A 24,367-nucleotide genomic window follows, 5' to 3' on the forward strand; every position below is an offset into this window, starting at 1 on the left:
TGTCCCCAGTAGCCCCATTGCCGGGATTCATGGGTTTTAGTCTTGGCGCTGTGACAGTGGGCAAGTTGCTTATCCTGCCTGTGCCTCAGTAAAGTGAGGATAATAGAACAGCTTGGCCAGAATGTTCAAACCAGGCGTGCTGGATTTTCAGCACTTCTGTCACTATCTGACAGGATCAGACTCAAGCCCCATCCCACGTAGGATCCTGTCTGAGGGGCCAGCACCAGGTCACCTCTGTTCAGGAGTCTAAATCTCAACACTGGTGTTAGTTTCTTTGTCTAGTAGTTTTGTAAGAAAATAATCTACAGCATAGCCCTACCCCTGCTGTAAGAGTTCTCCCTGAGGTTTCACTAGTTCACCGCTGCATAGCATAACAGGCCTTACTCCTGGAGAGAAGGAGACATTGTGCCACTGCCTTAGAACTAGATACAAAGGATTCATCCGTTCACCTTTTTTAGATTTTTAATTTGTTCATTGAGTTTCTCCTTTATATTCTGGCTGCTGAGAAGAACCACCTGCCTTTCTCCTTCCCTGCCCAGTCCTACCTCTTGGTTCCACAATTAGTTTCCTTCACATTAACGCCAATGCATGCTAAATAAGCCTTGATGTACTATAGATGCCTTCTGGCTGTAGAAAGTAGCAATCTGTTCCTTTACTAAGTTTGGTGCATTTTGTATTTGTTTCTAATGGGGACAGAAGCAGGGGAGACTATTCTTTGGGATGCAGGCTTGCTTATTTCTTCACTTTGACTGTAACATTTGGTATTATTCTCTCTGTATGTTAGAAATCATCTGGCTTTCAACCCATAGTACACTGTAGGATGTACAACCTGTAAGGAATTTAATATTAGGATATGTACAGTTAGGTAATACAGAGACCAAATAAAATGTAACTGGGAAATGGTGGTGGTTTTATTCTAATCTCTCCTTGCTCTTCAACAGGGAAACCGAATGTGAACTTGTAATGAAAAACGCATCAAAATAATTCAAGGGTAGGTGGAAAAGAAAGGGCAATTTTGCACAAAATCACTGTTCTACGTAGTGGGAACTCCAGTATCCTTCTATTGAAGCTGTGCGGGAATGTCTATACTGCCATCAGAGATGTGATTGCAGCCGTACAGATAGAGCCGAGTTAGCTTTGGCCTAGCTCGCTCGAGTAACAATAGCAGGAGCCTAGGCGATCAAAGCTGTCTACATGTGCTACCATCGCATCTCTAACTGCTGTGTAGACATGTGCATGAAGGATGTAGGTGTTACACTAGTACAAGCATTAGAACTTACAGAAGGTCCATTACCAGAGTTGAACTTGTATCTGGTCTAGCAATACCGCTATGATCTGTAAAATACAAAACATGATAGTTCAAGGATTTGCCCTTTTTCCAGAACGCACACACTCCCACAGCTGTAAATGGGTGTCTGGTTATTGCTTTGACCATGGTGTGTAATAAGGGCAACAAAATGGGAATGGTATAACCCATTGGGAAAGCTGGAATTTGAGATGACAGTAACAGGCTATAGTTTGAAGAGGGGAGTATCAGGGACACCTTGGATTGCCCTTTCTTCTGCAGTGGCTGATACTTGGGGGTTGCTCTGATGAAAGGAAACCACGTACCATCAAAAGGGAAGAATATATAAAGGTGGGAGGAGGTGCAATGATCTTACAGCATCACTATGGTGTTTGACCGGCACCCTGCTGCATGGTAATGCTCGTCACTTAGCTAACTGGCCCCTAGGATTTAGCAAACAGGAGAGACTGTGTAAATTTTTTTTTAAAGCTAAAGTAAACGTAAACAGGGAAAGGCTGAGAAACACCCATCAGTCATTTGGAAACCATACTGCCCTCCAGTAAGATGCATTGTTCTTTGCAAGCATGGCTGCCTGGGGGTTGCACCAAATAGGTCACACTGGTCAAACTGTAGGGGATCAAATTATGTGCAACTTGCTGAAGGCTGCTGGGTACCTGTAAGCACCTAGAATTTGTAGACCAGCTCCATGACAGCAATGGTGGTGCTCTGGCCAAATACAAAAGCGCCACAGAGGATGGAGATGACACCCCAAGCAATCAAACAGGACCTAGAAAATAGAAGAACAGTGCAATGGAACTCTAGGCAATGATTTCGTTTCCCAGGAGAAGGCTGATTTAAAGAGACGTGTTACCATAAATACAACTCTTCCCCTAAATAAGAAATCAACTTTTGTTCATTGAGATCTTAGGTTTAAAAAACACTAACTACCACTGATACCATAACTGTACTGTTCTTCAGACTGATGGTGCAGTGACTGAATTCAGCCTTATAACTTATTTTACTGAGAGGGGGAATGTTGCCCAATGACACCTCGTCAGCTGGTTAAAATGGCAGCAATTTTTAAATGGAAGTGGGCGGGGGGGGTGGGGGAGAAGTTTATGGGTGCCCACTACACGTTAATGAAGCCTGACCCCAATTTCTCTGCCTGTCCATCCTGTATCTGTTACAGAGTTCCAGCCCCAATGTAAGGTTCTCCTGGAGCAGAGAGGTGCTGGGCCCTGTAATTCCCGCCCCTCTCTACTAAAGAGCAATTATCAGAAAAGACAACCCTTGCTGGGGGAATGCAGAGACACAGCAGCTCAACCAAAAATTACACTTTACTCCTGTTATCCCTGTGAGGGGATGAGCTGGGTTCAATTTCTTCCTGTGAAATGAGAGACTGTTGAGTGACTGCAGTCAACATGTCAGTATGGATGCACACGTCAAAGAACCCAGCTTGACTTTCAGCTCTGAGGTAGAACTTCTGGCAGGGACATGCTCTAGTAGCCAAGGAGAGACCAAAGAACATGGACCTCTCCTGTCATTTAGAGAGAGTCAAACTATAGTTCTAAGAGGAAAACGTTCCATTTTGCACAAAATAGTTGCAAGGTTCTTGCTTATGAGAAATTGCCAATGCACCCTGTACTACACAGAAATGTGGGCCCAGCTGAAGAATCAGGGCCGGCTCTAGGCACCAGCAAAACAAGCTGGTGCTTGGGGCGGCACATTTTTAGGGGCGGCATGGCCGGCGCCAGAATGCCGCCCCTAAAAATATGCCCCGGCCGCCCTAGCTCACCTCCGCTGCTGCTGGCGCGCGAAACAGCTGTTTCGCCCGCCGCGGCCGCTCGGGGTCTCCCCCTCCCTCCCAGGCTCTCAAACCTGGGAGGAGGAGGCAGGGCTGGGGATTTGGGGAAGGGGCGGAGTTGAGGCGGGGCCGGGGGTGGGGTAATTAAAAAACGGGGGGGGGGGGTGGCAAAAATCCTAGAGCCGGCCCTGTGAAGAATAAAGAAATTTTCCTTTTGCATTTTGCTCCTGTTTGCCCACTTGTCAGTATGGCTATAGCATTGCATTGGCAGGTAAGTGACAGTATTTTTTCTTAGCCCCAGGGTCCATCTTCCTGACCAAAGTAAAAAACCTCCCATGCTTTTGACATTTTAGTCAAATTCCATGACGACACTACATGAGTAATAAAGAGGATCTGGACACTGAAAGACCCTCAATCGTAGAGACTTTAAAAACATCCTAATTTGCTTTCAGTGTAGTCATGAATATTTTCTTTGGAAGAGAAGGATGTTTGGGTAAAGCTACGAGACTCCAAGATACTGTCTGAAAACATGCCCACAAAACCGGTCAGCTGAGTGAGTGGTTTGTTCAGTGTAAGGCAGCAGAAGTGATAATCTGACAACTCTCCTCAGGTGAGCAGGACTGTCCCTGTCCATCTGAGCTATAGTGAATTGCAAAATTCAGTTTAAGAAACTTACATTGAAAGATACTTGTGAATTCGGTTGTGTCTTGACTTACAGTGAAACGTCACCAGTCTTTAATGATGAAATTCACAGAGACGCAAGGCTCTGCTTATGCACCCTTTAATTTGCTTAGGGCTTAAATATGACTTGTGCTGGCTCTCTCTACAGGCCCGTTCACTTCCTCCATCCCAGATGCAATAACTGAGAGACCTGAACCCATGACCTCCAGCATCGGAAGTGGGGGTCTTCGGTCTAAACCAACCAGGCCGCTGCACAGGGGTAAACAAACTGATTCCTTTCCAGCCTCTTCTTAAAGCCAACTCCTGGCTCTCAAACACTCCATCCCACCCTGCCAAAGCCCATTAAAAAATTACAGGCCAGCATAGGGTAGTTCATAATTACCGATGGGCTTTGGACATTCCTGAAATGAGCTCAGGAGGGAATTGCATCCAGCCCTCTTTCGCCAGAAGCACAAATGGTTTCAACATGGAAACCAGCCAGTGGGGCAGCATTATTTCAGGCAAAGAATCCTGGGAAGAAGCAAGACGACTTGGGGGTAGGGGGAGCAGAGAAAGCAGACTCCAGCACCAGTGAAAAGGGCAAGTTATAATCAAGCAACAGCAGTTACTGCTTCAGGTTGTGTTGCCAGGTAACAGATGACTGCAGGCCAAGTGCCACAAGCTCAAGGCAAAGGCTGTGCAGTCTGCCACGAAAGGGGGCTGCTGTTACCAGATTCAGTCACGAAGGCCCAGATTCTCAAAGGTATTTAGGCGCCTAACTCCTGTTGATTTCAACGGGAGTTCAATACCTTGGAGGATCTGGGCCGAAGGGCTCAGTTCGGTCACCCTTGCTTGCGTTGACTAAGACCATACTATACAAATAGTTCCCACCAGTGTCAGTCAATGTGCCTCTGTCTCACCTGTAAGAACAGGAGAAATAAACCCACTGAAATGTTAAAGTACTTACAAGGGTGAAGGTGACAGAATTGGGCCCTTACTATTTTAAGGGAATTAATCTGCATTTAGGTGGTGGTCTGACTGAAAGATACGTCGTAGAACATTAGGCTGTCAGCACTGTAGAATAAGCATTGATAAAATCCAAAGAACAACAGAAAACCTGCCTGCTTGTTTGTGAATTGGAAATTAATCTGCCTGTTTTCCAGCCCTCTGGGCCTGATAAATTAAGGCATTTAGTGCAAAATTCAGAGAAAAAAATACATTAAAATTCCTTATGAACAGCTAGAGCTGGGTGAACATGCGAGCGGTATTCATTCCAATACAAACCACATGTGCACTTTGACTGTATTCGTGACCCTTATTTGCCACGTGTACACAGGGATTTTTTAAAAATAAGATTGCAGAAAAGGGTCTCATGAGCAAACAAATATGTCCCTATGGCCATGTGGGCAGCTCTTCCATTGTTCGGGGAGCAGAACCACCACCAGGTGGTTTACGTGACCAGTTGCACACCGCATAGTGAAGAGTCTGGTTAAAAAGAAACCAAAACTTCTGACTGCAGAATTTAAATAGGAGAACCAGCTACATTTGCCTAATTTGTCAAATTATTCGCTAATAGTTCATCTATCTTTACTAACATCTCAGATTACAAACTGAAATATTTAAGATCGAATTTCTTACCATTCAAATGGTTTCAAAACTCTTTACACAGCTTAGACAGTGAAACTAGACTGTCTGTTCCCCTCTCTCTCTCAACAGGAAGGGAAAATGACTGTGTAGTTATACACAAACACACTCATCCTTTTGGCTTTAACTGCTACGATTAAAGTGTTATTTGAGGTCACATTCTGAGACTGCAAGAGCCTTGCAGTGGACTTCATGGGCACTTCTGATGTGTGGGAGATGAAGACAGAAATGGAGGGACCCTGCCACATCTTTGAACTGACCATCAGGGACAGCTCCACTTACATAGGCTATACATGTAGTGCACTAGGAACATCTCCTAATAGTTATATGCCCAACATGGTATATGGAAGCTTACTTTTTTCTTGGTTCGATGGGTTCCGTTTCCATTGCACATACTAGACATAGCCCTGCAAATCAAACCATATAATGTATGTCATTTAAACATGTTACATTCATTCCCAAATATTCCTCCCAGTAACCACGAGAAGGCAGTGGCAATTTTAGAAGGAACCATACATTAGTGCGTTTAATTGCCAAGGTGTTGCATTAGTTCAGTTGTGCATTGCCAATCAGCACTACAGCTCTATTAGAACATGTATGGATAAAGTCAGCTAGATGCCTTAACTTAAGACTTTTCCCCCCCTATTTTCAGATGTTTAGCAGGATTTCCATCATTTTCTTTTGTGGCTTCTGCTCTGCAGACATGCACACTCACTTCTAGTTGTTACTTTAAACTTTTGCATGACACCCAGCTACATTTGGAGGGTTGTTACATAAAATCATTCACGTGGGTTCATTTTACTTAGGGAAAAAAATGATGATGGTTCAGATTTTTAGAGGTATTTAGGCATTGCTTTGCTCAGTATTGCAACGCCTAAATATCTTTAAAATCTGGGCCTTTGTCACTTCCGTAACATGAAATAACTACTAGCGGTATGGAAATGTGACGGAGCATTGAAGGAATGTAAATGGAGAAGGGTAAGGAAGGAAGTGTCTTTTCCCCCCCCACCCCCCCGCTCTCTTTGCCCACAGAAAATGTGTTACTGAATGTCAGGAGCATCCATTAGATTTCACATCTACCTCCACCTACATTGCATCCCACCAAAAACAAAGTGTGTAGATTACAAGGTGCTGTTAGGATCAGACCATCTTTGGAAATTCACACAGGCCGTTGTTCTGGAATTACATGTGTTTTTGAAAAGTTCTCAATACATGGGCAACCTGATCATGTCTTCCTCCTGATCTCCCCCTTCCCACCTCCCCTACATACATTGAGAGGAAGATTTCTCCAGTGAGAAAATTTTCCACTCAGCTTGTACCCCTCTGATGACTATTGGAATTATTGCAAGAAAGTTCATGATGGCCATTTTGGAACACCTGAAAATCTTAATTGCCATGTTGATAATGCTGGGCCAGAGACAGCATTATAATTGGCACCTACACGTCTATGTGAAGAGTTTTTAGCCCAGGAGGCTCAAAGAGGAAGGGATTCGGTTAAAAAAATTAATCAATAAATAAATTCAACCAGGGAATTTATGTAAAATCAACAGTCCTGAGGCAGTTTGAAATAAAAATAAGTGGAGCTTCCAGCTATAATTACCTCTCACACCTTCAGTGAAGGAAACTACAAAACATTTGCCCAAGAGGGTGGTAGCTGAAAACAGCAATGAATGGAGAAACCCCCCGCTACTGAGTGCCTTGCAAAAGCAGTTCTAGACACATTCCTTTAAACAGAAGGGTCTCCCTTTTGTTGAAGAATGAACAATCCCCCACCCAAAAAATATTCAAGCCTAGAGTTTTGAATGTGTTCCATTGCATTTTACACCTACTGTGTGTAGGTGTAAGGGATTACACAAAGATACAAGGCTGCAGAGAATCTGAACCTGTGGCTAATGGACACACGGATAACACGTTACCAAACAAAATTCATGAATGTTTCTTTTTATCCAAAACTGCCAGATTGCAGCTACATCAGGAGAGTCTCATCTGAAGGCTACTTTTATGAGTCTACCGATTCTGGAGCCTTTCAACCGGGCTCTTTGCTCTAGGAATAGGCCCAAGCAGAAAGGCAAACTTAAAAAACCCATCCTCTTTCCCCCTCCAGCTCAGAGCCCCGAGATTAAAAAAGATCCCAGATGAAATCTTGGGGAGAGATGATGTTGGGTTGTTTGTTTGTTTCAAGGGGCAAACGGAGCAGTGGTCATTGAGAAGTTTTTTCCCAGTACACCTGAGCAGGAGCCCCACCCTCCAGGTCAATTCCCTTCCGTCACCCCAGTTTCCAAAGGAAATTAATTCACAAAAAGCGTTTTCACCCCAGAGACTCAGAACATGGGAAGTAAGTTTAGAAGCCTCACTGATCAATAGGAACGAACGCATCAAACCCTTCCCAGGCTCAGCTTCTGAATTAAAATGACACACACACATCTGTTAACAAGTACGTGCCTGGAAAGATGAAGATGAAGAACGCGCTGATGCCACCAATAATACTGATGACGTCGCTGATGTCGGGGACAAACAGAGCAATGACGAGCGTCACTATGATCCACGTCATAGTCAGCACAATCCTCGTACACCTCTCATAAGGCTCCAAGAGCACGACAGACCTGCACTTGTCATTCAGGCAGACATCCTGTAGGACAGACCTATCAGACAGACACAGCCAGGTTACATACAGCGCTGTGCTGGGCTCAGAACTCCTTGCCCTTGTGTCTGCTAACGCCCACAGTCAGTCACACATTGTGACGGGGTCTTTCTTGTGTCCCAAGCTACTGGCTGTTCTTCCCAGCGAAATGCATAATCGGGGCTCCAGTTACTTGGGCTGGATTGTATTGTTTGAGCAAGGCACTCAATAGGGGGCAGCGTAGAGCTCCGCTCCACCCCGGCAGGGAGTTGCTCATGGAACACGCGTTCTGTGTAGATAGACTTATACCTTCCACACACTCACTGCTGCCCCTTCCCAAGCAGGTCTGTGCGCAGACGGAAAGCACCACCTTTTGGGATGGGACAGGCTGTTTTCCCCAGCACGCTTCGCAAGGGGAGAGGCCATGGCTTCACCATCTCCCCATCCCAACACGGGCCCAGAAGTTCCTGCCCCTGCATGAAGGCCAGGACAACTCACTATCTGTATGACAAAAGCACCTAGAGGCCCAACCCAAGACAGGGCTCAGCGAGTTACACTTACCTCAGCTTTGTTACAGTGAGGGGAAGATACCTGCCTGCTAAGAATCTCACTTTCCCAGGACCGGCTCTAGGCACCAGCAAACCAAGCACGTGCTTGGGGTGGCACAATTCCAGGGGCAGCATTCTGGGAATTTTTTTTTTTTTTTGGCTTTGGGCAGCAAAAAAAACCTAGAGCCGGCCCTGCACTTTCCCCTCTGATCCTCTTGGTCGGGCTCCTCGAGACACACCCTTCCTTTTCCCTTCCACAAGACCCCCCGCCAACTAGGGGCTTTTGATGTGCCAGCTCGGCCGCCCGCACACTCTTCCCCGAGGCTGCTTGCCCGGGTGTTCTGTTTTATAATCTCAGACAGCCCCTGCCCATCGATCCCTTGTGGGGAGGTTGTCACTGCCTTCCATACGGTGACCACTGTCTTTAGGAACCTTCTTCGCTCTTATTATGCCTATTAGCCAGGGAAGGGCGAGTTCTGCACAGACTTCTCCCTTCACCATTGTGAAGGGATACCCCGTCGGTGGCAGATTTTCAGCCACCCCCATTTTGGGTCTTCGCCTAAGGCGTTAACTTTGAAACCAATTCACTGTTTTAGAGGTGGGCTGCGTTTTGCCATTAGTAATCTCTCTTTCCAAATCTTCTCTGGATGAAATCTACATCACTGACCCCTACCACCGTGTCAGCGTGGGCATAAGCCCATTCCTAAACCCCGCACCCCCACACATTTCAATAGCCATGCACAGCTGCAGCCTCTTACCTCCCCAACAGGAGAACGATTGGGTAGATGGTAATGATGGAGATGCCAAAGAGTAGCCGGGCTATAATGATGACCAGGTCATTTCCTGGGTATGACATCAGAATATCGGCAGCAACATCAGCACCAAAGGTTAAATAGCCATAAAGCCCTAGAAACAAGAGAAGCAGCAAAGATCAGAGGCATTAAATGTGATATTGAGCTACGGTCGTGATACCATTTGGGGAGGAGTTTGGAGGAGGAACCAACTACGAGGGAAATTATTAAAATGAATGTGTATTGCTCATTATAGACGGGGCGGGTAGCATTGCCTATTATTAAGGTTGCCCAACACATCCCATATAAAAATCTGCTTATAACTTTGCAAAACTTTAGCCATTTGGGCTGAAATGTTGCATGCTGGGTGTCCGTCTCAGGCTGATTTGCGAGGCGGGGGGCAGGGGTGTAAAAGATTTGAAAGAATGGATGGTGGTCACTTAATGAGGAGCTATTCTGTTAAGGGAGCACGAACCATTCAGTGCACTGACTGAGGCTGGGGCCCTGTGGGAAATATAGTTGGGGATTACGTAACTGGAGACTGTATTCGAATGCAGACGCAACGGAAGGCCGCATCACGATTGCGCAGGCAAACTTAATTCTGGCATTTCATAACTTCTGAACGCTTTAGTCAAACAATTTAAAGGCATCCTGAGCACAATTAGCTGCCATGATGCTAATCAGGAAAGCCCTTGTCCGAGCGCTATGGCATGTTTCACATTGTATATTAACATAGTCTAACATGAAGTCATTGTCCAGTGTCAACAAGGCCTACCCGTGCAATGCGGTTTCTGGGTGAGAGGAGAGGGGGTAAAAGTTTCAGCAGGTTGGGATAAGGCGAGAGGGAGGGGTTACCTGTAAGAGAATAAATTAACAGGCAGAAGAGCATGGAGAGCACAGACACCACGATCCAAAGGGAGAGTTTCTTGTTGTGCATGCTGCTGTAGATGGCTATGCAGGCTTCATGACACTGAAACACACGAGAGAACACGGCACGCTTATCAGCAGGTGAAGGGAGGATGAAATGCCTCTTGCCACATGAACTGCACGCTATCGGCTTCTCATATTCCCTCTGTGCCACAGTCCCACCACCGCCCTGCCCCCAAACCTTCCCCTGGGGCCTCCCACTCCCATACGCAGCCACTCCGCCCTTCCCCCAGGCCCCTGCCTCAGCAGGAGGCAGACTGCTTGGGTACCTCCTGAGTCCCCTCCAGAGACAGGTCACCGCCCCTTGAGTGATTCTCCCCAGCCACCAAAACAAAGGGCTGGTCCTTCCTCCTGCCAGGAGAACAGAAGGGGATGTTCTCTGCCTCTGGAAGGGGCCACTCCCACCCCTCTCAGGGCCGGAAACCAAGCCGTTCCTTTCTCCCCACCTCAGACAGCAGGGGAAGGGAAACGACAAACCCCATAGTTCTTGTTGCCCCCACTCCCTCCATGGGGCAGGAACTGAGCCAAGCAGCTAACCTGCTATGGAGCGAAGTCTAGGGGAGCTCTGATCTGGGTTCCACTGGTTCTGCCTGCTCGGAGACCGGACCAGAACACAGCTCCAAACCCTCCCTCTGCGCTGACCCCGTGGCTCATGCAGGGCTCTTACTGTATCAGGCTTCCCACGTGAGGCAGCCCCATTAACACTACTGCTTGTAGAAAGAGATGCCCATTACTGGAAGCTCCTTAAATCAAGCCCCTTCCCCGTCCCCCCAAACTCGCTAATGAAGGACACAACTCAATGTTGGGCTCACCAGACAGATATGTACCCGGCACTCCCGAAACTCCCAGGGTGAAAACCTAGCCCCATGGAAGTCAAGGGGAGTTTTGCCATGGACTTTCCTGGGGCCAGGATTTCACCCCCAGTGTCCCACCCGTAGATTCTGGGATGCATGGTCTTGTGGGGGTGGGAAGCGGGGTCTCTGCTTGTTCCTTGTCCTGGTCAGGAATCTGGGGGGGGGGGGTTCCCTAAACTGGGGCATCATGTTAAGTGAGAGCTTCTGCCAAGGCAGCTGTAGTAGTGACCCGCTGGACTGGCCCACTGAAAAGGACAATGGAAATCCACGGTGCTGTTACCTGAAATCCAAAACAGATCGTTGGGATGACACTGAACATGGAAGCCAAGGAAGACACCCTGCACGATTGGGAGAGGAAGGGGAGCACAGCTGATCAGTTCAGTTGAAGAAAAAGTAAGTCAATGGGGCAGGAAGAGAAATACATTCCCAGCCTTGCCTGGCACTACAGCGAAAAGCCGCCCCCCTGGGAAAGTAGCCCAGCAGCACAGCGTCTACTGGCTATTCCAAAAGGAGGCAAGTTTGCACCCACTTACACAAGAGAGAATTCAGCTTCCATTCTTGCAACAGACTCTGCGTGCCTGGAGCCCTGCTGGCTTCCAGGAGGGTCAGCTCACGTGGAGTCAGTTGCAGGATTGGGGCCTTCGCTGCATACGGACACCCTAAACCCTGGCCTACCTGAGGGAATCATTCCCCACTGGCAGCCCCATCTGTTTGCCAATGAACCCCTGGCACAGACAGTGCTCCCACAGTCACTCCCATTTTATAACCTGCCGTGAACCATCTCCTCAGCAGGTTTAACAATGGTAAAGAAGCCTAAAGCCACCAGCCCCTTGCCCCAACCAGGGCTCTCACTCTTACTAATGCTAGTTCAGCTGAACTGGTGTTGGTACCAAAGTGAATTTATTGCTACAATTGCCTAGTGTAGACAAGGCCCTGGAGTCTTTCAGGGTTGACAAGACTGGAATTTCTAATGTAAGAAAGCAGAAAAAGCCTCCCACTGGGGAATTATTTGTGTGTGTGTGTGTTGGGGGGGAGGGTTCAGGCCTTCTTGATTTATCAGACTGAAGCAAAATAGATAAGGAAAAGGACAGAAGCCCAGTTCTCCCTCACACCCTCCATACACGGTCACCTTTGAAGAGCCACACAGCCATGCCAAACCCTGAAACACACACTTCTCCCAACACCCAAGAATTCATCATCTTCCAATGATGCCTGCATGCCTCAAACACCCAGATGGCTCACAGACCCTTTGTAATAACGTACCCTCTGGCCTTCAAAATAGAGGGCCAGATCATCTGCATCGCTCCACTGAAGTCATGCCTGTGGCATTGATTTATGCTGCCAGTGAGGATCTGACTCTGAAGTTGCTATTTTATGCAACCTAAATCCTTGTACAACCAATTTTTAACCACCCCTCTGTTGCCCATATGAGGTATCTGGTGGGCCCCAATATATAGAAACCCCCTGCTTAGACATCCGCATCCCAGCAACAAAGGGTTACTACGCTAACCACCCTGCGATGGCATTGATTGCTTAGCCTTGTTTCAAAGTGAGCAGCATGCACTTTGTTGGATTAGTTATAGGGGCAGGGAGAGCCAAGCACTCCCTAACGGCCTGAGATGCACATTAGCACCTCCAGGCATGATTGCAGCTGCCCTGGCCACTAACTTTAAGGTCAGCAGATCCAGGGCTCCTCCAGGACATTAGCACAGCATGGCAAGACAAGGAGGAGGAATACAAAGGAAAAAAACACAGGCAGACTTTCCTGCTGTTTTAACAGCCTGGCACTGCATAAAAACAGCCCTGAAGTTCCAGCACATTTGTTGGGTTAGTGTCCTAATTGCCACTCAGCACGTGTGCGTCCTGGGTTTAGTGCCAAGTCAAGGAGCCTGGAGTCCCTTGAAGCAGTGATACATGGTTGCACCAATACTTACCTTGAGGAATAATGGTGCTCATGCATGATAACATGCTCCGTTCTTAGGTAGTATTTTATTATAATCACCAGGGTCAGGTAACAAGCAGCCAAAGTACCTAAAATACTAAAACAAAAGATGGGAGAGGAAAAGTGTTACGCTTTTATCGCACAGAATGAAGATTCAGCCACGCTACGTTGGCAGGCTGTAATGTTCAATGAGTCTGAGTTACAACCCTATCAGAGAATATACTGCAATTCATAAGGGCAGCAACCTGGCTACTCACTGAAACTGGGAAAATACTGCACTTGTGAGTTCCTGGGACTGCAGCCAGACCCCAAACATGCACCAGTGTCTGCACAAAGGGAAACACCGCCCTGTCCACAGAGAGAAACGCTTGAACTCTCACAGGAGTCTGGCCTGGAGTCTCCTCTCTCTCTTGGTTTACACTGCTGTGGCCTCCAATTCACAGAGGGGAAAGCGGGAGCACACGTTCACGCCCTCTGCCACGTACATGCTTTCTGTAACACTCACCACTTCTTAGCTTTACAGAGACGGTAGGTACAGGAATGAGCTCACCCGCCACTGAAATGCAACCGCCTCTGGGGTGGAACAAGAGACACACTGCACCAGCAGCACTACCCGGGAGTTTGAGGGAGTGAAAGGGAAAGATTAATATCTTGAACAAACGCCAGGCAGGGGGATTTAGGTAGAAAGAAAATTACCCAAGATGCCGTTTGGCCAAGACCCAGATTTAGCACCCCCATTCCTGTGAGATTGCTATGGGATCTGGAGTGTCATTCAGAAACCTCTGCCCAAGTGAGAGCTGCTGAAAGGACGCGACCTCAGAGAAAGTCAGATTAACATGTTCACAGTCTCTTCTTACGCTGTCTATTTTAGGTCACATCCTATCTATTAGCAATTACAAGTGAGTTTATTGGCTGACATCCAGCTGGTCTTCTCAGCTCTGCTCTGACCCTAGGGATTCCCTTGCCATGTTGTATTTTCCATGTTCACCAGGAAGTTTCTTAATCTTTTCTAAGAAGCGAAACCAATTCACCAAGTCAATGAGAGCTCAGCTAACACACATGTAGGGCTCCCAATGATGCCCACAAACCCAAAGCACTAGCCCAGATTCAGTACCCGTGGACAGGTGTTTCTGTAGCGTGGTCAGAAGCTCACAAGCTCTTCACCTGCACTGACTGGAGCAGTGGGCGAGGATGGGCAGCAAGTGGCAGAGACGGGGCGTGGCCAGGATTCAGGGGAGTCGATAAAATCTGCGTTAACGCGGAGGCTGTGCACGTGCCGGATTTCAGCTCCTCCTCCTGCTAGCCAGGGGGAGTGGCTCACTTGAGTGCGTTTAAGACCAGCACGTAGAAGAAAGCGAGACCAGGGCAGGAAGGAGGGCCAGCCGCTGACCTGGGAGTAATCTGAAGGCTATCTGCAGCTGCTCAGTGGCTCACTGGGTATACAGGGCACAGTGTCCTTGGTGCACACCAGCCTGCACCTGCCATGTCCCTCCTCTTAAGTCCCCACATCGGGTGAGTTGTAGTAACAGAGCACCATGCTTAGCAGCCCTGCCGGTGGCTCAGCACGCTTCTCTCACCCCTGGCTTGCAGGGCTGGGTGCATTTGGCCCCAGTTCAGCCTACCGGCCTTCCTCAGAGCTCTGTCATTAGCGCCAAGCGTACCTGGTGTATTTCTGGAACCCAATCTCCCTAGGAACAGACAGAGGGAAGATGACCAGGGCACACAGGGCAGTCAGGGTGAAGCGGTAATCTGTATACCAGTGCTGGGGAGGAGGTGGCCCTTCTCCACTCAGAGTCACATTCATGTAGAGGGAGTCACATACTGAAGAGGAGAAATGGAAGAGGTGGTTCAAGGGGGCAGGGGAGATCAGCATCCGCTTGTCTCGTGTTGTCCTAGTGGTCAGCAGCAATAGGGCCAGCAACAGCGTGAATCGCTTTTTAGATCTCAAACACAGGAACTGCTCAGTAGCACCCAGGAATTAAGATCAAGTTTCAAACCGAGGGCTCAAGGGCCATAAGAATCTCACATGCAGCCTCTACAGGGAGTCTACAGTCCTATCAGTGTAACAGCTCGTCAGACGCTAGACTAGCCTCCGCTGGAAACAGGAGTTTACAAAAAGTCTTGGAGGGTTTGACCATGGAGAAAGTGGCCCTTGGCAGAACAGAACATTGACAGGACGGCTGCCTTTCACCAAATACACAGGGCACAGGGCGTGCCAACCACTCGGCCGCCCTCAAAATTGTCTCTGTGCTGATAAAGTTAACAGCCTAATTTTCCAAATGTGACTAGTGATTTTGGGTGCTTTCCTGGAGACGCCTTAAAGGGGCCAATTTTTTTTAGAGAGCAGACGCTCAGCACTTTCCAAAAAATCAGGCCTCTTTATGGTATCTCAAGTTGGGCACCCCCGCCCCAAAATCAAGCCCAACACATTTATTTTGGAAATCTCTTACACGCGCCTATGGGGCAGTTTACATACATGCAGAGAGCCTGAATGACGCAGACTGCAATAGCTCATGCTATTGGCACGAGCCTAAATTGCCACCTCTCCTTTGGAGGGTCTAGGGTCATGGTCAGAACAAGGGGACTCTGTGTCACGTCCATTCCCTAAGCAGGGACACTTACATTTTTCCAGCTGATCGCCCACCACTCTGAGGAAGGCTACGGAAATCATGAAGAGATTTAAAATGAAGCAGATCTCGCAGAGCTTCCCAATGGCCGACCCACAGATTTCTCTGACTACGCCCTGGTACGTGGACTGGGTGCTGATGGAGGAGGCATATCCCAGGATCACTAGGCCGCTAATTAGGAATATTAAGGAGCCCTGCAGAGATGGAGGACATAGGAAAGAAAAGTGCAGTGAGTTTGCATTTATATTGGTCCTCCTTTAACCAGTGAGGATTAGAGCTCCCCATCTTATGCTGTGAAAGTCTTTCCTCAAAAAGCCCTGGAAGTTACATGGCAGTTTTGTAACATAAGCATAAAGCAATCGATACCCAAGACAAACACATCCCAGGCTTTGGCAAGAGGAGGCTGCTTCCTTTTGATTCTTCCAGTAAAGTGAATGCCCCTGAACCATTAGGAGATAGAGAAGGGAGAGAGCAGAATCCCTGCCATCAATAATTTATTATTTGTATTGCCCTCGTCATGGACCAGGACCTCACAGCACTAGGCGCTGTAGGAACATACATGGCCGGCTCTAGGCACCAGCAAACCAAGCAGGTGCTTGGGGCAGCACATTTTCAGGGGCGGCATTCCAGCCAGCCTCTTATTTTATTTTATTTTTTTTTGGTGCTTGGGCGGCAAAAACCTAGAGCCGGCCCTGGCAACAGCAGCGCTTCCTGCACCGAGGGCACCCTGGGGCCGCTGCGGTTCGCGTCGGGAAGCAGCACCCGCACCTTATGGCCGGGTGGGCTCCGAGCGCGGGACACTCGGCTGGGGGCCGCCCCTTGGGGCACACGGAGCTGCCTGCAGGTGCCGCAGGGCGGCTGCCCCCCCAGCGCCGCAGTCGGGGCTGGGCAAAGCGGCCAGAGGCGCTCAGGGACTGCGGCGGGGCGGCCAGGAGCAGCAGCAGGAGCAGGGCCATAGAGGGCGGGGCGCTGCTGTGCGGTGCCCGCGTCCCGCTCTCCGTGGCTCCACTCCCTCTGGGGCTGCCCTGCCCTGGCTCCTCAGGCCCCTGCCGGGGCGGTCCCCCCGCTCTGTCCTCCCCAGTCTCGGCGGAAGGCAGGAGCCCCGGCTGCTGGGACCCTGGGCTGAGGTGTGGCCCGGGAGCCCCGCTGCTTACCCCGACCCTGCCCAGGGTTGTGGTGGCAGAGGGTGTGGGTGGGGTGGGGGGAGCCCAGGGCTGGGGTGGGGGGCAGTCAAAATTTTTTTTGCTTGGGGCAGCAAAAAACCTAGAGCCGGCCCTGGGAACATAGAACAAAAAGATACTTTTGAGGGATAAGAGAGAAAAATCTAAAACAGAATTGGCAACGTCCAATCTTGTATCTGGCCACTAGATGGCAGAGGGCAATCTAACCACCTACTTTAATGGATGCATTGACATTTCTAATGCGGTTGGTTAGCCCTGATTCATAGATGGATAGAAAGGGGTGTTATATATCTATGTATAATGTAACGTATCCATCCAGGCTTGAGTACAGTGAATATGCAAGTGTAATGAGAGTCTTTAGGTTTGGTTTCTCTTGTTTATTTCCCGGTAGAACCTGGGCCATAGTAGAACACAGGCGATCTGCCAATGCTATTCTGAAGGACACACAGCTAGTATGTCAGTCCATAGTGGTGGGGCTTTTTTACACTAGCAGCCAAGATAGGCTACGAATGAAGGATCGTTTTATGAGAATAATCATGGGTTAGCAAGTTTTCCTGTCAAAACACCCTCCAGCAGCATCACCTCAGTATTACCCACACGCTGTGCGCTTTTGTTTTATGGCGCACACCACACCTTCAAATTGCCACCGCTCTTTTGCATGTTCAGAGCCAGTGGTGGGTTTTGGTTCTCAGAGCCATTGCAGCCTGTCACAAGGGTCCACACGCTGTTCTCTCGCTTGTTGTTTTTTCGTACTCGAACCTTCATATAGAAACGTAGTTCTTGATATCTGTGTGTGTGTGTGTAGAACAGAACAACACAGCAAGAGGGATAGGATTGTAAAAAAACGAAACCCAAAGGCAGCATCATGGCTTCCTAACTCAGTACTACACTTGAGCGTTTTTTTCCCCTTGCCAACCCCACTATGCCCGAAATCGAGAAAATTCTTCTTCTCTCCTGCTACAACCTGCGTAGGGGAGAGAGTCAGCATCAAAGCCGGGATCTGAATGCAAGAGGCCTCGCTCCCAGTTCTGTGCTCAGATGAAGGAGTGGGAAGTGTTAGGACAATACAAGGTATAGAACTGGTACTTACCGTGTAAAATGGCTACATCAGGAACCCGCCAAAACTCAGAATTTGCCAGGCATCACCGTGTACCTCTCGCCGGAGGGTTGGAGGGAATGTCAGTTACCACTCTGTAGTAACTGTTAACAAAGGCTGCCTTTTAGCAGACAGCCTCTGCAAATGAGAAATCTATCAATGGGCTTTCAGTTTGAAGCCTCCATCCCAGCCACATATTAAAGGCTACTTTAATCCACAAAAAATAATATGTTCAATACCCCAGAGATATTGAAATGGAAGATGATTAAGATTTAAGGGAGGACTCTGCTCAGTCCTCGGTGAATGCACAAGAGGACGGGGGTAGGGATAGAGGGCAAGACAATGATTTTCTCCCACCCCCTTGTGCTCCCACACAGCACCTGACACATCACAGCTTTTGGACTCTCCGATCGTTACTTTTCACTAGCACTATACAAAGTGGGCTGGAACATGGCCTCAACCCCAGTCATCAATGGAGCAGACACTTCATCTTCTTCAAGGGTGGTACAGCAGCCATGCTCCCCCACGCACCCCCAATCACACTTTCTGGAGTCACAAGAAGTGTTTAATTTCACTTTAGTGGGTTTCAGATCTGATAGCAGGTGCCTCCTGACCAAGGTGGCAGCTCCATAGGTTTTTGTCTTTGAATTCTTATCCTCCAAGTTAACTTCGCTTACTGCGCGAGAGGTGACTCTCAAACAGCACTGGCATTGAAATACTTCATCCTTTCCCGATGCACTTTTCCCAACTGGTTAACTTCTAAAACTTTGATTGGTCAGCAGATAGCCCTTGGTTTCATCAGAATGTCTGCTTACTGCCTCTGTTAGAGGAATGGTGCACCTGGAAACTAGTCAGCTACATGAAAAAGAATTGGAAGTGATTTCAGATATTGCACTTGCCACCAACTTCCCCTGCCAATTTTTGTGGGTTTCCAATCCCATCTTTAAAAATCTTCTTCTCCCTCTTGCTGGCAGCTGCCATGCAAAAGAGTGAACCCCAACAAGAAGGAAAACTGACTGACTCTAAATGGGAAACAGTGAAACGGACGATGCAGAAGTGGGACAGATGGGGGGGGGAAAGTGTTGCAGTTAGGGGAGGACTTTCCTTCCTGCCTATTTGTGCTGGGAAGCCTGAGCTACACATAAGAGAAATAATACCACCTACCCTTACATAGCACATGTCATCAGTAGATCTCCTTTATGTCGCCTAGGAGGTCAATATCATTATAAATACAATCAAACTGGTTACAAGGTTCTCACCACTACCCTGCCGCCAAGGGTGAAAGTGAGCTGGTACGGGCTAGTACAGCGTACCGTAAGAACCCGCGCCTCCCCTGTCGGCGGCCCTGCTGGTAGGGTCCGTACCAGGCCGCCAACAAGGGAGGCAAAAGGGGCAGGGACATTAAAGCGCTTTAAGGACGGTCCTTTAAATTTGCGCTTTAACTTTGCTGCGCCCCCCCCATCGGGGGCCCTACCAGCAGGGCCACCAACGGGGGGTGGGGGAGAGGAGCGCAGTAACGTTAAAGCGCTGCCATGGGAAAGGACCCTGCAGTGCTTTAACATCCCTGCCCCTTTTGCCCCCCCTCGGCCGCCGATGGGCGGGAGGGGGGGCAAAGGGAGCAGCTGCCCCGGGGCCAGTGATTTAAAAGGGTCCAGGGCTCTGGACGCCGCTGCCGCAATAGCAGCGTAGACATTCCCAGTCAGGCTGGAGCCTGGGCTCCGAGACCGAGACCCTTCCCGGTCGCTGGGTTTCAGAGCCTGGGCTCCAGCCTGAGTGGGAATGTCTACACGGCTGTTTTTAGCCCCGCAGCCTGAGCCCCGCAAGCCGGACAGAGTCCTTTGACCTGGGCACTGAGACTCAGTGCTCCGAGACTCAATGCTCCGAGTTTTTCTTTGCAGTGCAGACGTCCCTTCACTGCCTTCACTCAAATCACCATTATACAAGCACAGAGCAATGACAAGGGAAGTCTGATATTTGAGATGAAAGAGCCAAGATTCAGATTAAGTTTCCTCCAGGGGTTTTGCAGAGAAGATCTAGAAGTTCCTAAACCTGCAAACTCACCAGCAAGCATTTACAGTGGCACCAATTACACCCCTGATGAGGATGACAGAGGCAGAGATGGACACACCCAAAACAATACATCTTAAGGGGAAGCCTGCCTTCACGGAGGGAATGAACCCAGAAGAAATCTCTTAATTAATGCACACCTGGTAGTAATCTTATTTAAAATAAAATACAAAGTTAAAAGATTTAAACCTGCCTTTATTTTCATTTAGTCTTCAGTTAAATCCACTAGAACCGGGGGGAAAAGGCCAGCGAACTAGCTATACACACGGGCCTCATCTCCAGCCTGGCTTAGCTGCCTCCACTCCCTTTGACTTCAGTCAGCGTTGTGGGTGCTCAGCATCTCTGGGGATCAGGCCCATAGGATACGATTTCCTCAGCGTCAGTTCAAGGTCCTGCTCATGCCGCCATGCACAGCTGTGAGAAGTTCCACTGAGCCCGTGTGTGCTGAAGAAATACTAGAGTCAGTAACTCCCTGGGACTACTCACTGTAAGGAACAGGGCCACAGGGTCACAGCCCAGCTGGCAAATCAAGGCCCTAAATCACCCCAACATGCACTTTAAGAGAGAAAATGGAAAGTCAGGCGACTCCACTTAGATGCACATAAGTCAAGAGAACATTAAAAAACAAACCAAAAAACACCACAGAATCATCCTTCGGTTTAATTATTCTAACGGTGACATTAAAGCACCATATTGCGTATTACAGATCAGACTTACAATACGTTTGAAAGTCTCAGCACCATGTGACAGAATTTGCACAGGCAGTCAGACTCTCCTTTGTGAGCTAACTACAGGAAGATAGCTCTCTAGGTTAGGGTGACCAGACAGCAAACGTGAAAAAAATCAGGACAGGGGTCAGGGGTAATAGGAGCCTATATAAGAAAAAGACCCAAAAATCAGGCCTGTCCCTTTAAAATTGGGACATCTGGTCACCCTACTCCAGGTAGTCCTGATTTCATCCATGTCCCAACTCCTATGGGCCTTGCTTGCATCAAGCTGAAAAGACTAAGATGTGATCAATTTGTTACCGTTACTTTATACCCTTATCCCAACCCCATTCACTTCAATGGGCTTTGGATCAGGCCCTCAGTCAGTGACTCATTTAAACTTGATGCAGGAAAGGGAAAATGGGGCTCAGATCATATTCCTCATAAAAATCTAACGGAGAGAGTGGGGCCCCATTCTTCTCACTTACACCAATGAAGCTTGATTGCTATACAACAGGAGTAATTTCACTGAACCCAGTGTAAGGAAGAGGAGGAGAAGGTCCAGTGCCATCAACATAATAAAGGTCCATATTCTCGTGAGGGGAAGATTTTCAAAAGGCATAAAGGGCAGGTGGGCTCCCAAGTCCCATTTGTGCCTTTGAAAAATTCCCCTGTAACCTTTTGAACCTACTCTTACATCACTCAGTTCCTGTAAATCCTAGAGACAAAAGACAATGGTTTCTATGCTGGAGGCGTCAGGCTATTTGTGAGGACATGGCTGTCCATTAGTTGTGCTTTTATGTGTTTTTATATTTGATTTTAATGGTTGTTGTCTCACCAACGTTAAACCGCAAGAAAAGAGTCTGTTACACAAGTTGTGTGATCTCGTATAAGAACTCTTACCAGCTGGAGGACAAGAAATGCATATTATGCCAATAAACATGATTAGCACATAAACAGCACTGTATTAATGGGTTACTTACATTCTGATTGTGTACATAACAAATAATCAAAGATATTCAATATAGTAACAATTAGTTGTTAATTGTTAACAACTAATGCTCAATAGTTGTTAACAATTCTATTAGTATAAATGAAAATTAGGTATTTGTCTTACTCTTCAGAATCTTTGTTACTTAGTAGACTTTCATCAACCTGTAATTCGTTCATTTGGGTCCCATTCAATATCGTCATGTCATGATCCTTCTCACTTCAGATTCCTTAAATCCTGCATTTTCAAGTTGAAGACTCCCCGGTTATCTTAAATCTAGTTTATGCTGATGTGAGGCCCAATCCAAACACCTGTTTAGCCAAAGGAGCCTTCCCACTGCCTTCTATGGGTGTTGAAGCTAACCGAGAATATGGAGATTTTTGCTTTAACTTTGCTGGTTGGAAACTACAGACATGAAGGTAATTGTGTACCTCTATCTGAAGGAGAATTAGATTAAAATAACATTGACTTCTTTGCACAATAATCAAACTTTGCAGAAAAATGTGGCATTGGAGTCGGTGGATAATTGATTGGAAAAGCTTCAGTTAATCAAGAAATTTCACTGGCAGAGTAGAAAACTCTCTCTTACATATCTCAATTACCAGCAATATGAACAAATAATTTAAAATCCTCCAATAGACAGGTCATACCCACGCACAGCATCCCCATAGATTTCCATACAGGGGTGCCAGCTTTGTCCCCGTAGCTATCCACATCCACTTACCACAAGTCTAATGTAGTTCTTATTCATTAAAATTCTAATGCGGAGCATCCAGAAAAGGTGAATTCAAGCAAGATTTCGTTGCCTCAGTCCTATCACTAGGAAGTAGTATCAGTGCACACAAGTTGGTCATGCTTAATGTTGCCAAAATTCAAATTATGGCTTTCCCCCCTCCCAAGTCCATTGACTTTTAATTATAAAAATCTATAATATCCTTGATAGAAGGAAAATTATATAGATATGGTCTTTACTATAAAAAAGTAAAACAAACTGAGAAAAAGGTTGCAAATTTGAATCTGTCAGATCTATCTGGTGTTTTTACCATCAAAGGTTAATGTACTTTTGGTAATATATAAACTGAATCTTATTGAATGCTCGAGCCAATATCTCTCCCTTTATTATTCAAATCATAAGAATAATTTGTTTTTAATAGGAGAATGTTGGAAGTTATATATACACATCTCATTTCTGTTATCCTCATTCACCTCAATTACTAACCCAATTATCTTTGTTAATTGCTTTTATGATCACGTATACCTTCGCAATTTTTACAAAACTTTCCATTTCTTCACAAGTTAGTCAAGTACGTTTTGTTGGGGTTTTTAATGTAACATTTTCTCCCATAATAATTGTACCAAGTTGATAGGAGTCTCCATTCGGACTACTTGGTGGCAGCTAAAGGCTCCCTCAGCTGGAATTGGGGCCCTCTTGGGCTAGATGCCATAGGCTGACATGGCGTCTGCCCCAAAGAGCTTACAGTCTGAGGTCCTGGATTCCAAACATTCCCATGCTCAGCTTGGAGCATGTGCTCGTGTGTTGGCAGCGCTGGGGTGTAAAGGAGATCCGTGATGGACATAGGGCAGAGGATATGCAAGCACAGTGATCAGCACAATGTTAGTCACATCTATACATTTGCACATCGACGCACAACAGGGACTGGCTCTGAACTATTTTTAACTCCCTGCCCCCTACCCTAATTACAGGGTAAACCACTGAGCCACCTCCGACCAGATGCCATTTGAACTCACCTCTTTTCTCTGCTTTTGCTCTACAGTTACTAGCTAGTGCCACTGTTTCAACACGGATAAGAGGTGGCGCATAGAGGGCAGGGGAGGAGGTCAGTCTCACAGCAGAGAGATACTCTACAGGACCTGAGGGGAACAGGGAGTGTGAGAGGAACAGGGGGAAATACAGAAAGCCATTTGTTACCACTAGAGAAAGATTAAGCTACAGGATTTCTTTTAGCCACTAAGGCAGAATCTTTGCCCCTCCAGCGCACTAGTCAATCACTATACAGAAAGCCCTGGGATATTTACTTGTCACTTACCAGTTCCACAAGAACAGCTGTAGTGATCCCTCCAGCCTTATTGAAAGCCCATGGGAAATTAAGAAGTCCTGCTCCAAGAGATGATTTCAGCATAATAAAGACAGCCCCGGCAGAGGATAAGTTTGGGCTACCTGACTCCAGAGTAGGCTTAGCTAACAAGCCAATGCTTTCTCTAGCCAACTCCTCCATCTCTGAAAGGAAAGAGGGCTGGGTTTAATTGTCTCAGAGTGGACAGATCTATTTGACTAACAAGTCTCTCTGGAATAACAGATCCTGGGGAAGGTGCCTCCACTCACATAGCTCTAGAGCTGAATTTGGAGTAGCACAAATTCCTTCAAACAGTTTATTCCCTGCTTTGGCGAAGAACATTAAAAGGAGTGGGGGGGCTCAGAACTTTCACCCCCAATCACAGACCTGCGGGGGGGAGGGATTGTGGGAAACCAGATTCTTCTCAACCAATCAAAGGTCAGGAGAATGTGAACCAATTAACTGAGCCAACTTGCGTTCAGTCATTTCTCAGTGGCTCATTTAATTGACGATCTCTCTGGAGAGGATTAAACAGGAGCAAAGTAAGC

The 24,367-nt window shown here is 47.5% G+C and overlaps 1 protein-coding gene across 1 annotated transcript; it reads right to left on the bottom strand.

Moving 5' to 3' along the window:
* Nucleotides 1–1,969: 1,969 nt before the first annotated feature.
* On the bottom strand, nt 1,970–23,981 carry SLC38A8 (solute carrier family 38 member 8). The gene is made up of 10 exons (XM_065416873.1): nt 23,793–23,981; nt 15,698–15,896; nt 14,737–14,896; nt 13,068–13,172; nt 11,414–11,471; nt 10,208–10,322; nt 9,320–9,467; nt 7,836–8,035; nt 5,749–5,800; nt 1,970–2,072 (listed from the first exon to the last, which is right to left on the bottom strand). The coding sequence occupies exons 1-10, from the start codon at nt 23,979–23,981 to the stop codon at nt 1,970–1,972; spliced, it is 1,329 nt and encodes a 442-aa protein (XP_065272945.1).
* Nucleotides 23,982–24,367: the final 386 nt, after the last annotated feature.

This window comes from Emys orbicularis, chromosome 14, assembly GCF_028017835.1.
Source record: "Emys orbicularis isolate rEmyOrb1 chromosome 14, rEmyOrb1.hap1, whole genome shotgun sequence".
NCBI classification, from domain to species: Eukaryota; Metazoa; Chordata; order Testudines; family Emydidae; genus Emys; species Emys orbicularis.

Bases quoted from the DNA above. Each gene is read 5' to 3' on its own strand.
- SLC38A8 (XM_065416873.1), bottom strand. From the start codon at position 23,981: ATGGAGGAGTTGGCTAGAGAAAGCATTGGCTTGTTAGCTAAGCCTACT. The intron at 9,468-10,207 runs GTAACCCCTCCC...TCTTGTTTCTAG, and splicing joins GTTAATTTATTCTCTTACAG to GGCTTTATGGCTATTTAACC. The intron at 8,036-9,319 runs GTAAGAGGCTGC...TCTGTCTGATAG, and splicing joins ATCGTTCTCCTGTTGGGGAG to GTCTGTCCTACAGGATGTCT.